At 34.5% G+C, this 12,500-nt stretch overlaps 1 protein-coding gene across 5 annotated transcripts in view; it reads left to right on the top strand.

The window, feature by feature from the left end:
- sash1b (SAM and SH3 domain containing 1b) overlaps positions 1-12,500 on the top strand; it is a 77,890-nt gene that overhangs the window by 57,937 nt on the left and 7,453 nt on the right. For 3 of the 5 annotated variants that reach the window (XM_043263435.1, XM_043263439.1, XM_043263437.1), the window contains exons 2-15: positions 383-511; positions 1,335-1,382; positions 1,514-1,563; positions 3,160-3,197; positions 3,822-3,908; positions 3,990-4,102; positions 5,144-5,236; positions 7,980-8,112; positions 8,213-8,601; positions 9,457-9,531; positions 9,634-9,777; positions 10,019-10,151; positions 11,201-11,370; positions 11,439-11,648. In XM_043263435.1, the coding sequence (XP_043119370.1) occupies positions 383-511; positions 1,335-1,382; positions 1,514-1,563; positions 3,160-3,197; positions 3,822-3,908; positions 3,990-4,102; positions 5,144-5,236; positions 7,980-8,112; positions 8,213-8,601; positions 9,457-9,531; positions 9,634-9,777; positions 10,019-10,151; positions 11,201-11,370; positions 11,439-11,648 (1,812 nt within the window). The remainder of the gene's footprint in view (positions 1-382; positions 512-1,334; positions 1,383-1,513; positions 1,564-3,159; positions 3,198-3,821; positions 3,909-3,989; positions 4,103-5,143; positions 5,237-7,979; positions 8,113-8,212; positions 8,602-9,456; positions 9,532-9,633; positions 9,778-10,018; positions 10,152-11,200; positions 11,371-11,438; positions 11,649-12,500) is intronic. The other 2 variants (XM_043263436.1, XM_043263438.1) reach the window with 1 other exon arrangement.

Genomic DNA, 12,500 nt, shown 5'->3' with positions numbered 1-12,500 from the left:
ACCAGTGTTTTAAAAATATTTGAGGGAATTTTTTAGGAGATGAGCTTGCAGATCTTGAGATGATGCTTTGCCCTCTGGGTCTCCAGTGAGTAAACAAGAGAGGTCACGTCTCTGTGTGTCATACAATACCAGGAAGACATGCTGAGGGAAAGCTGATTTCTCCTGACTGGGAGTATTGACTTTCTGGCCAATACACCATTACACGCCATAACCACCGCCTCCGTGGAGGTCGATAAGAGTCTGAAGCAGCTTTCGAAAGCCCAGACCTGCTCTTTAAAGTGTTGTTTGGTCTGACAACTGGAAATACGTCACAGTTTTGCAGCGATTATAGATGCAGCTTTCAGACCGCAGATAATGATTGTATTGTTTGTGCGTGTTGTAGGATGGCTCTCTGGGTAACATCGAGGATCTGGCCCAAGAGTATTCAGAGTATTACAGCACGTCCTACGGCGAAGTGTGCGACAGAATGGAGGAGTTACGCAAACGCAGAGTCGCTCAAGAAGCAGAGACGGTAAAGAAACCTCACATGAGCCTGTATTTAAGACATGGTGTACAGTAAAGTCCATATAGACTACTGTTAAAAAGGTTGGGTAATGGTTTTGAAAGTCTTGTCTGCTCCCCTAGTGGGCATTTATTTGACCAAAAATTCAGAAAATACTGTGAGTACGTATTATTATGATTAAAAATAAGTGTTTTCTATTTGAGTACATTTTAAAGTCGAATTTATTCATGTGAGTTATAGCTGAATTTTCAGGATCATTACTCCAGTCTTCAGTGTCATTCTAATTTTTGAATTTCTTTTTTCAAAAAAATAATAATATATATATATATATATATATATATATATATATATATATATATATATATATATATATAATTTTATTTATATATATATATATATATATATATATATATATATATATATATATATATATATTATTTGTAGAGAGATATGTAGATATAGATATTTATTTATTTATTTATTTATTTAATCAATGTTGATCAAAATGTATCAATTTTGTGTAAAATAATCATGAATCAATATTTTCTTTGTAGAATGTTTAATAATTGGAAAGTTCAGGAAAAACTGCTTTTAGTTTAAATAGTTTTTTTTATGCCATTATAAATGTATTTACTGTGATTAACAAATCTATTGCATCACTGCTGAATAAAAATGTTTAAAAAAAAAATTCCAAAAACTGACCAGAAACAGTCAAACATTTCAAAAGAGCAAGAGGTTGCATCATGAAAATGATGGTTGGATGCGTCATTTGGTTCGGCTGGATAACAGTTCTGAAGAGTTTGTTTAATCTGCTGTATGATTTGTTTCTCAGGGAAAGGCTGAATCAACAGCATCCCTTCAGCTGCGGTTAGAAATCCAGGTGGGTAGTGAATCACGGGCAGCGGAGGGAAGGACCCGGCCAGGAAGTTGTTCTTTTGATGGGAAAAACACCAATAGTGTTCTGTCTATTTGTTCTCAAAAGTCTAAAAATGTTTTCATTTTTCCTCCCAGGAGTCACTGGGTCTGTCCAGCGCCGTGTCCACACCTGAGGTGGAGAGAAGGTATGTGTGTGTTTCCTCAACCGCTCTTGTTTAAGGGGACTTTCTAGTCAGCGATGTTTAAGATTCCATTAGAGCCGATCTGGTGACCAGAAATGGGATACTTTGAGTTCCTAGACGTACAGCGGGCCGTGAGAGTTACTCAGCTATGAAACGCATCCGGAGATGATGCATGCATTTCCTGTTGACCTCTTTATTCTTCATTTCTCTTTTTCCTTCCTTCCATTGTGCACCAGATGAGATACATAATCGCCACAATCAGCATGTTAATACACGTAACGCACGAGTCCCATTTATTTTTGTTTCATTTTTCCCAATTTCATCTGATTTATGATTTATGAACAATATAAAACAGATTCTTGTGGATGAGCCGCCATCAAAGATAATGTGGAATAAAACAATAAGCGACAAAAGACCACATACAACTATTATAAAAACTACTATAATGTCTCCTAATCTATTGCATAAAAAATGCAATAAATAGCTTAAAATAGAATTCATAGTAATTAAAGTAAAAGAGCGTAAATGCTATATACACTACTGCTCAAAGGTTTTGGATCGATATTTATTTTGAAAGAAATTGAATTCAGCATAGATGCAATAGATCAAAAGTGATAGAAACGATTTCTATTTACTTAATTTGAAAACAAGAAAAACATATATATCATTTTTGAAGGTGCACAATTGAAATGAACGTTGATAATTATATCATTGATAATTTTATATGATAATTTGATAATATATAATATATATATATATATATATATATATATATATATATATATATATATATATATATATATATATATATATATATATATATATATATATATATATATTTTTTTTTTTTTTGAATTACAGTTCATAATTGTCTGGATCATATTAAAATGATTTCTGGAGACACTGAAAACTGTATTAATAATCCTGAAAATTAAGATTTGCACCCCATTTAAAAAATACATTGTTAAATATATTAAAATAATAAAACAGTTTTTACAATATTACTGATTTGACTGTATTTTTGATCAAGTAAATGCAACCCTAGTGAGCAAAAGAAAAAAAACTTCTGAAAGGTAGTGTGTACTCATACCAATAATGTCCCTAGTTAAAAGGATGGTTTTTTTTAATATCAGTGTTTATTTATAACATCATTACTAATAATAGTTGGACTGAACATGCAGGGTTAAATGCACGCGTTTGGTTGCAGTTTCTCATATATCTGCCCTCGCGAGGCCAAACGTCCGCATGCTTCTGAGAGCTCAGGTACGTGCTAACATCAGCAGCACGCGTCAGCTGAGAGAAAGACAAATAAAGAGAGAGGGAGAGGAATTCACCGGCCGTGTGAGCGCTCTGTCGCCTCCATTGTTGCAGTGAGGTGCGGTGTGGCGGTCTTTATGAGCTCCGACAGACAGCTGAGTCTAATCCACTGGCCCGCGGTTACACACAGGCACAGTGCCACACGTCAATGGATAGGGGCCGAAAATGAAGAGAATAATGTGGGAGGGCAGGTGAGATGAGGCACGGGGTGAGCGTGTTTCGACCGGGACACTTCAGTGGAGTTCACTTGTGTTTTCGTTGTTTTTTTTGTTTTTTTTGCAGGCAATCGATGAACAAGTCCAGCTCCGAAGATGGATCTGGTAAGTACTGTGATTTCAAGGTCTGGGAAAGTCAAAAATGCATGTGCAATTTTCAATTTTCAGTGTTTTTTTTTGTAGATAAACTATAAAATTATTAATAAAGGTTATTCTTTGGTCAAAATAAATCATTATTTGTTATGACTGTTACCCTTTTAACGCTGTTTTTTTCTTTAGTATCTGTTTGAAATTGATCAGAAATACAGTAAAAGCAGTCAAAACCTCTCAAGTAGCTGTTTTCTATTTTAATATGTTTTCAAATGTAATTAAAAAAATTTACATTAGCGCTATCAAACAAACCCTGATTAATCACACACAAAATAGTTTTTGCTTTATATAATATATGAGTGCGTGCTGTGTATATTTATTACTCATATATAAATACAAGCACATGCATGTATTTATATTTCTATATGAAATGTTTATATATAATAAAATATAGTAGTATTAATAAATAACTGTATATAAATGTTATCACAATATATACTGTATGCGTCTGTTTATACATACATAATAAATATACACAGTGCGCACTTTTATTTTGTATGCTATCAATCGTTTGAAATATACGCGTTTTGTAAATATCTCAAGAAATCCATTCAACGAGTTTAAAACCGTTTCTGACAGCAGGAAAATGGGACAGAAAGAAAAACAAATCGTTCTGGCAAAATTTCCGCAAGGCACAGAAAGGGAGCGTCCGAGCGTCGCCGAAAGGTTCTGCTCCTCTCTCTAATCGCATTCACATTTGATACTAATTTTTAGCTTTAAATAATACGCGTGACTTCTGGTTCGCAGGAGAGGATCTGGGCTTCGTGGCCAGCGAGATCACGATGAGCGATGAAGAACGCATTCAGCTGATGATGATGGTGAAGGAGAAGATGATCACGGTGGAGGAGGCTCTCGCTCGGGTATGAAAGAGTTCTCAACCCGTTGTGCTTCTCCACATGCAAGACCAAGAATAAGCCTTACCTCAGCTTAAGTCTCCTTAAGTCCACTAATCAAGTGTGGATACCCCCTTAAAATAAATCGACTTAAAGTACAAACATCCTTGATTCTTAAAGGTAAAAAGTACTGATCGTTAAAATGTATTTATTCTAGCCAGCGCTAGATTGATTTGCATATAGGTAAGCAAATGTATAAGCGAACTTTTATTTTGTTTTATTGGCAAAACTTGTTATATACCTTCACGACATTTAAACTTCAGTGCACTGTTAGTTAATGCACTGATAGTTCAGCTGTGGAAACAGGTGAAAAAATATACAATATGTTATTTTAAAAATGAAAGAAAACAAGTATAAAACGAGTATAAAAGTATACTCAAAGCTCAAAGGATTTCTATGCAGATGTGCTAGTTTTGTGATTTTGATTTTGGACGGATCTTTGAGTCCGTGAGTTCAGATCGGTCTGATTCAGGAACGAATCTTTCAGTGTGATTCAATGGGTTCATTAAAAAGAATCGTCAAAACGAATCACAACTCAATGTGGCGATTTGCCCGGTCCATAATGAAAAGGAACAATATTTTTAGAAATTGGTTTGTGATTTAGATCTTGTGTTTTAGCAGATTTGAGTAAGGTTATGGGCAGGTTTGGTGGTATGGGTAGGGTTAGGGTTTAAGAGATGGGTCAACAGTATGATCATAAATGTAATTGCGTGTAAGCGTTTGTAAGAATGTAAAATGCATGTACGTACACAATAAGTGCATTGTAATCATACAAGTACATACTAGTTGAGGCCACCTAATATAAAATGGGACCCAGTATGCCATTATTTGGCTCATTTTGATCTGATTAGTTCAAGTCACAAATGAATCAATCTGAGAACAGATTCAATGGAAAGAATCAGCTTTCCGGTCCCAGTGTAATAATTCGAATGTTTTTGTGGTGTGCTAATATTACGCTCTTATGTTACTAAGGATGTGACATGTTTTTTTTTTTTCCCGGTCTCTCAGCTGAAGGAGTATGAGACGCAGAACAAGCAGTCCAACAGCACGGACTGGACGGACGCACCGAGTCCCTCCGTGACCGAGTCCTCCTACTGTAACGTAAGATTCCCGCTAATGACAACTTCTTCCAGGTCCCTCAAAGCCGACTGCGTGGAAGAGGAAGGCGATGAACTTGTTTATCGGCTGGTCTTCTGTCTACAGACGCTCACAGCAGGGTTTTCGCCGTTAGCCGCGGGAATCGTCGCTCGTCCATCCCCCCCGTCACGTCCTAGATGTGATCCACGGCCCCTGTGGGCCTCCAGGCGGGGTCCCATTCATCCCCTCAATGCTGTAACCCCCCATTGTGCATTTTTGGCCGGCTGAATGCAGGGCTGAGCTCTCTTCAGCGGCCCACAGCTCTTTTGTGCAGGGATTGTGTGATTAAGGCGCTCGGATGCGGGATCCATTCCACCAATTCCGCTGGACAGAGCATTGGTTGCATGCTAAAAAAAAAATATTTGGAGTTATTGCACTTTAGCGGTGGTGACGAGCGTCGGCTTTTGAGTAGTGCTGTCAAACGATTAATCGCATGCGAAATAAAAGTTTTTGTTTACATAATATATTTATGTATTTTTATTATGTATATATAAATACAACAGTGCACATGCATATATTATGTAAACCAAAAAAAATATTTAGCATGCGATGAATAGCAATAAATCGTTTGCAAGAACTACTTTTAAGGTTTTAAGAACCAACCTCTTGTTTTTGACCTCATTTAATGAAAAAATCCCATAGATGCAAAATGAAATTCAACTTTTCTAGAGTGTGCGTAGAAACCTGAATGCCATAGTATTAAATTATAATGTATTTCACAATTACTTTGGGAAATACATTATAATTTTCCTCATTACCAAAGCCTTAGGTCACACGTTTTTTTATATATATTTAAGCTAAACATCAGCATATAATGTTACTTATTAAATAATGTTATGAACTGTAACCTTTTTTGATTGCGTGGTAATATCACATGTTTTGTGCACGTTAATACCATGCTTTTTTTAACATGCAATACTAGTATTTTTTATACAACAGTTCAAAACTTTGGAAGATTTTTAATTGTTTTCGAAGAAAGTCTTTTATGCTCGTGAAGGCTGCGTTTATTTGATAATACTCCAATTTAAAATAACCAATTTATATTTATTCCTCTGATGCAAAGCTGATTTTTCAGCATTATTGCTCTAATTTTTTGTGTCACAGACTCCTTTAGAAATCATTTTAATACGCTAATTTGCTTCTCAAGAAACATTTCTTATTATTATCAATGTTGAAAACCGCCGTGCTGCTTCCTATTTCGTAGAAATGTGATTTTTCGTGTTTCTTCGATATATATGGAAGTTCAAAAGAAGAGCATTTGGTTGAAATAGAAAACATTAGTGACATTATAAATGCCTTTACTGACGTTTCTGATCAATTAAAAGAGTGATAAAAGCTTTTATGTAAGCGATCGAGCATGCCGAGTTATTACAGATATTACAGCGTTTTCATCGATGACAATAGTTTGACTTTCTCTGCTTGAATTTTACAGATGCCAGTTGCGTAACATCCCACCCGCTGAAATAGTTCAGCTCTAAAGACTCGCACACAAGAGCCGTTTATAGCAGACATTAACAGACCGGTTTTGACATTTCGCCGGGTTTATTTGAGGTCCTGTGAGGTTTTATGGGTCTGAAGTGTGGCGAGAGCAGCACATGTTTAGCACCTGCTGTCAGACACGTGCTATTCTGCATTATAAGTCTGAAGGGTAAATGATGGGGTAATTATAGCGGAGATGTGTCTGTCTGCTCTGCGTGTGGTTTCTGAGCCCGCAGCCGTCTGCTGATTCTCAGAAATACAGGCTAGAAATGAGTCCCGCTGTGATATTCTGGTCTCTAGAAGTGGTTTCTTCACCTGTGTTTTGGTCTGGTCGCTGAAAACGGTGTGTGTCGCTGTCCTCGCTAACACACACACACACGTTCTGGGGAATCAGTCCTGTCTGGAGCACAAAGGCTGCAGGATCACTTACTGTACATGTTGAAGTCTCTCTCTTAGGTTCACAAGGCATCTATTTTTATAGTTTGCATACAGGGGATTTTTGGTTTACCATAAGCTGAAGACCACTGAAAGTATGTGGTCAATAATGAGTCAAAATACTTTCCATTACATGTCTCTGCATGGACATTTTACCTTGTATCTAGTAAACCTCTTTTCTTTTCTTTTCTTTTCTTTTCTTTTCTTTTCTTTTCTTTTCTTTTCTTTTCTTTTCTTTTCTTTTGTTATTTAAATTCATCTGTTTTATTTTGATTTGTTTTATGTATATTGTTTTTATTCCTAGGTTGTTGTGTGTGTGTATATATATATATATATATATATATATATATATATATATATATATATATATATATATATATATATATATATATTTTTTTTTATTTTATATTGGTTTTATTCTTTAATTCTTTGTGTTTATCAAAAACAAAAATAAAATAATTTATTTATTTTGTCCTATTTTCTATATTTCAAATATTTCTATTGATTTTTAAATCATATATTTATTTTATTTTTCTAGTATTTTATTTTCAGAAATAAAATTTTATTTTATTTAATTTTTTTATTCTATTCTACTTTTTATGATTTTTTATTTTATATTACATTATATTATTGTGTTCTCATCAGCCATTTATTATTTATTTATTTATTATTATATTTAACTTTTTAAGAATTTTTTTGTTTTTTTATTTAATTATATATTTATTTTACCGTGTGTTTTTGTCACTAGTGAGCAATATCCTAAGCAGTTTTCTCTTTTTCTGATCCCGTACAGTCGAGAGAACAGTCTGAAGATGAGCTGGAAGAGTCTGTCACCTTTCGTCGCCTTCATAAACTTGTCAATTCAACTCGGCGCGTGAGAAAGAAGCTTATTAGAATTGATGAGGCCAAAAAACATGGCTCAAAAGGTAAGGGATGAATGCATTTGACATAATTCATAATCCACACATGATATCGTTTGAACTAGAATTTGCACTGAATTGTGTTTCTTTATATTTTCCCATCCAGACCATCCTGAAGCGCTCCTGTCGGGCGAGGAGGGTGTCTCTCTGTACTCCGGGGTGCACAAACGTCTCGCCGTGTCCCAGGGTGACGGTCTGAGCTCTGTGCTTCATGAACAGCTGTCTCTGGACAGAGACTCGGACAGTCTGACCACGTCTCCCTCCTCCAGCAGCTTAGACACCTACAGCAGCCACAAGCTCTTCAAGGCCTTCAGTAAGTCCAGCAGCAGTCAGGGTCTGGAGCCCTCGACGGGCCCCGGCGGAGCGGTTTCTGGGCCGGACGCAGGCAGCGGATCCTCCTTCTCCGAGGCAGACGGTGAGATCGAGCCCAGGTTGTCCCGCTCTGTGACGGACGGGGAGATGAGACGAGCACTGAGCCCTTCTAACTACCACGGAGTGAGTCAGTGGCATTTATTTGATCTTTATTTTAATTGTATTCTTTTCTTTTCTTTTTTAAAATTTTATATTGTTTGTTATTATTTCATCTTATTTTATTTAGTTTTTAATGTATTTAAATGATGATATATTTTACTACTTTTTTAATTTATTTTTTTATTTTGCTTTATATTTTTATACATATATTTTATGATTTAATTTTGTATGTTTTACTTTATATATATATATATATATATATATATATATATATATTTCATTTTTTTTTTTCATTAATTTTTGTTTTTGTTATATTTTTGTTTTATATGTTTGTGTGTATCTGTTTATGTGTAGCAAGCTATACCCTATTTATATTTGTTTTGTTTTATTTTATATTATATTTATTGAGTGATTTCTTTTTTTGTGTGTGTGTGACAAAACCTTGTCATATGATAGCTTTGTATGAGGAACAGACAAAATTTAAGTTATTGTTTTCTTTTGTGATTTTCCTAGATTATGTTTTATTTTATGTTTATATTCTTTACTTTTCATTTTACATTTAATTCCAATTTTTGTGCATTTTATTATATATATATATATATATATATATATATATATATATATATATATATATATATATATATATATTTTTTTTTTTTTTTTTTTTTATTATTATTATTTCGTTTATCTGCGGTTAGTCTGGTTTCATTTTGTCTCATGTTTTATTTAATATTTCATTTCTCATTTTATTTTATTTCGTTTTATTTTCCATGTGAAAAAACTAGACAGAACTCAAGCCACTACTCATTTTAAGTGTAACTTGTATCAACATTTCAATGTGGAGCTCTGACCTGATCCACACAGTGTTTTGTGTCACAGAGGACCTGCAGCTTTGGAGGATTTGATCTCACGAGCCGATCCGTGTACATGAGCAGCAGCAGCTGCGACCCCACGGTAAGGACACGTCGTAAAACGTGCGAACGGATTCATAAAATCTATTATAAATGCATTCAGATCTGTTCACGACAGACGCGTAATGTCACGCTCATCCTCCAGAATGAAAACGGTGATATCAGCATGAGAGACGCGTCCAGATCTCCTACGCCTTCCCGTATCTCTCTCGGGAAGAAGGTGAAATCGGTTAAAGAGACCATGAGGAAACGCATATCCAAGAAATATAACTCCTCTCCTTCAGAGCAGGTGATTGTTTGATGCAGATTTGTTCGTAATGCAAGACACCGGAAAGATTTAATGGTTAAGTCTAGAGTTTTTTTATCAGGTTGCTTGCTGCTTTGCTTGTTCTATCTCAGACTCCGATAGGAGTAAAAAAAAATGTATAGTGATGCAAACAGCGCTCATCAGTGAACCAAATCCCATTTTCCAAGTATGTGGCGCCCTCTGTTGGCACTTGTCTTGATTTTGTGTTGTCTGTGGCTCTCAGTCCAGCCCGAGCCGAGCTCCCAGCAGCCCACAGTCTCCTCACACGGACACAGACTCTCTGGAGAAACCCAAACTCAAGGCCGGAGGATCGGTGGAGAGTCTGAGGAGCTCCCTCAGCGGACAGAGCTCCATGAGTGAGTTCATCTGCTTCAGCGTGCTCAATGTCATATCAGGTGGAAAGATGTATAAAAGACAAATATAAAACTATGATCATCACTAGATGAAAGAGCCGATAATAGCGTTTAATTAAAGTAATGAAGAAGCTGAAAGATAGATTTTACAAGGGGTTGTGTATATTACCTTTTATTATATTACATTTTAATTATATATATATATATGTGTGTGTGTGTGTGTGTGTATATATATATATATATATATATATATATATATATATAAATGCATAATTATCTGACACTTGTTGATGCAATATTTGAATGGTATAGCATTGCTGTGTTCACCAGTCTTATTTTAATATTAGAATTATACTATTTTTAGTAATTGTTTGAATAAGATTTTTATACTTCATGTTAATTTTAATTATTTTTTGTAATTTTGACACATGCTTCTATTCTATTACATCTTTAGTTTTTATCATTTTATTTTTTTGTAAAATTGCTGTTTGGGTTTTAAGTTTAGTTTCCGCTTTTCTAAAAAAATTTTACTACACCTAGAACTGAAATAAAAAAAAACTAATGTTAAAAATCTTAAAGCAAAATAGAGCTAAAAATAATAAGAAGAAATGAAGAAAGCACATCACAAAAAATTCTAAAACTTGTAAAATAAAAACATTTTAATGAATAATTATTTTATTTATATAAAGTTAAGTGACACTAGGCCAAGAATGGTGGCCATATACATATATATATATATATATATATATATATATATATATATATATATATATATATATATATATATATTTTTTTTTTTTTTTTTTTTTTTTTTTTTCAGCAAGGTTGTTCTACATGACCTTATTCTACATCTCTAATCCTACCCAAACCCTAAACCTATCAACCACCTTACTACTCTCATTAAACAGAAAAAAAAGGCCGTAGTTAATAGCTAACAAGTGTCACTAAAAACTTTTATTTTGCATAGTTGGTCTGCACAAATTCATAAACCATGCTACTGTTTCCGTGGCGCTTCCAAGCATAGCAGGTTATTGAGGCTAGCTGTTTTGCAGGCGGTCAGACGGTCAGCACCACAGACTCGTCCACCAGCAACCGCGAGAGTGTGAAATCAGAGGACGGGGATGAAGACGAGCTGCCCTACAGAGGACCTTTCTGTGGCCGAGCGCTGGTTCACACGGACTTCACCCCGAGCCCGTACGACACCGACTCTCTCAAACTCAAGGTCAGACGCCGTCTCTCTCGCGTCCGCCTCTGTGGCTCCTCGTCTGTAGCGTGTGTTTGCTCTTGCAGAGAGGAGATCTGATCGACATCATCAGCAAGCCGCCCATGGGCACGTGGATGGGGCTCCTCAGCAACAAGGTGGGAACCTTTAAGTTCATCTACGTGGACGTGCTGAACGAGGAGGAGGAGAAACCCAAACGCAGCGTGAAGAAGAGGAGGAAAAGTCGCCCTCCTAAACCCACCTCCGTAGAAGAGCTTCTGGAGCGCATCAATCTCAAAGTAATCCAGTGACGCTTCGTTTAATTAATTATCTCACACTTTTTGATGCAGTAGGCACATGTTAAAGTAAATAGTATTGCCATGTTCACCACAGGCTTATTTTAATATTATAAATATACAATTTTATATTATCTTTAGTCATTCTTTGAATCAGCTTTCACTTTTTTCATATTAATTTGAGTAATTTTTTTTTTAATTTTGTTATTCGTTTTTGTTTATTGTAAATATTACTTATATTTATTATTTTTTATTTTTTTAATTAAATTAATTTTATTAAATTTATTATTTTTATTTTTATTTTTTGGTTTAGTTTTAGTTTTTTATGAATTTTTCTTCCCTAATTAGTCTCTTTGAAATAGGTTCGTTTTAGTTCATTGGTAACTCTTAGTTAACGTACTAATAATAAACCGCATTAATATGATCATTTCAGCATGTACTAATGCATTATTAAAATCACAATATGTGTTTGTTAATATTAGTTAATGCACTGTGAACTGATACTTAATTATTGTGTTTTTATCAACTAACATTTAATTTTCAAAAGATGAATAAATACTGTAATAAATGTTTTGTTTGTGTTAATAATATGAACTAATTTTAACAAATGACACCTTGTTGTAAAGTGTTACTAGTTCATCTTAGTTAAAGTATCATGAAATAACAGTAAGCTATACATTTTTACTGTATTTATTTATCATTATTACTGTAAGTGTTCATTGGGTCATGTTAGCAGAGGTCCAGTAAAAAATATGACAGATACAGATTTGTATAATAAAACGCAGAACTCAACATTATTGGATTTTTTTATTTAATATTTATATTTTATTCCTCGGTCTGTCTGAATACTCGATT

The sequence above is a fragment of the Puntigrus tetrazona genome, chromosome 17 (assembly GCF_018831695.1).
Source record: "Puntigrus tetrazona isolate hp1 chromosome 17, ASM1883169v1, whole genome shotgun sequence".
NCBI classification, from domain to species: domain Eukaryota; kingdom Metazoa; phylum Chordata; class Actinopteri; order Cypriniformes; family Cyprinidae; genus Puntigrus; species Puntigrus tetrazona.
The sequence above is the reverse complement of the archived record's forward strand: the minus strand, read 5'-3'. Positions and strand labels throughout refer to the sequence as shown.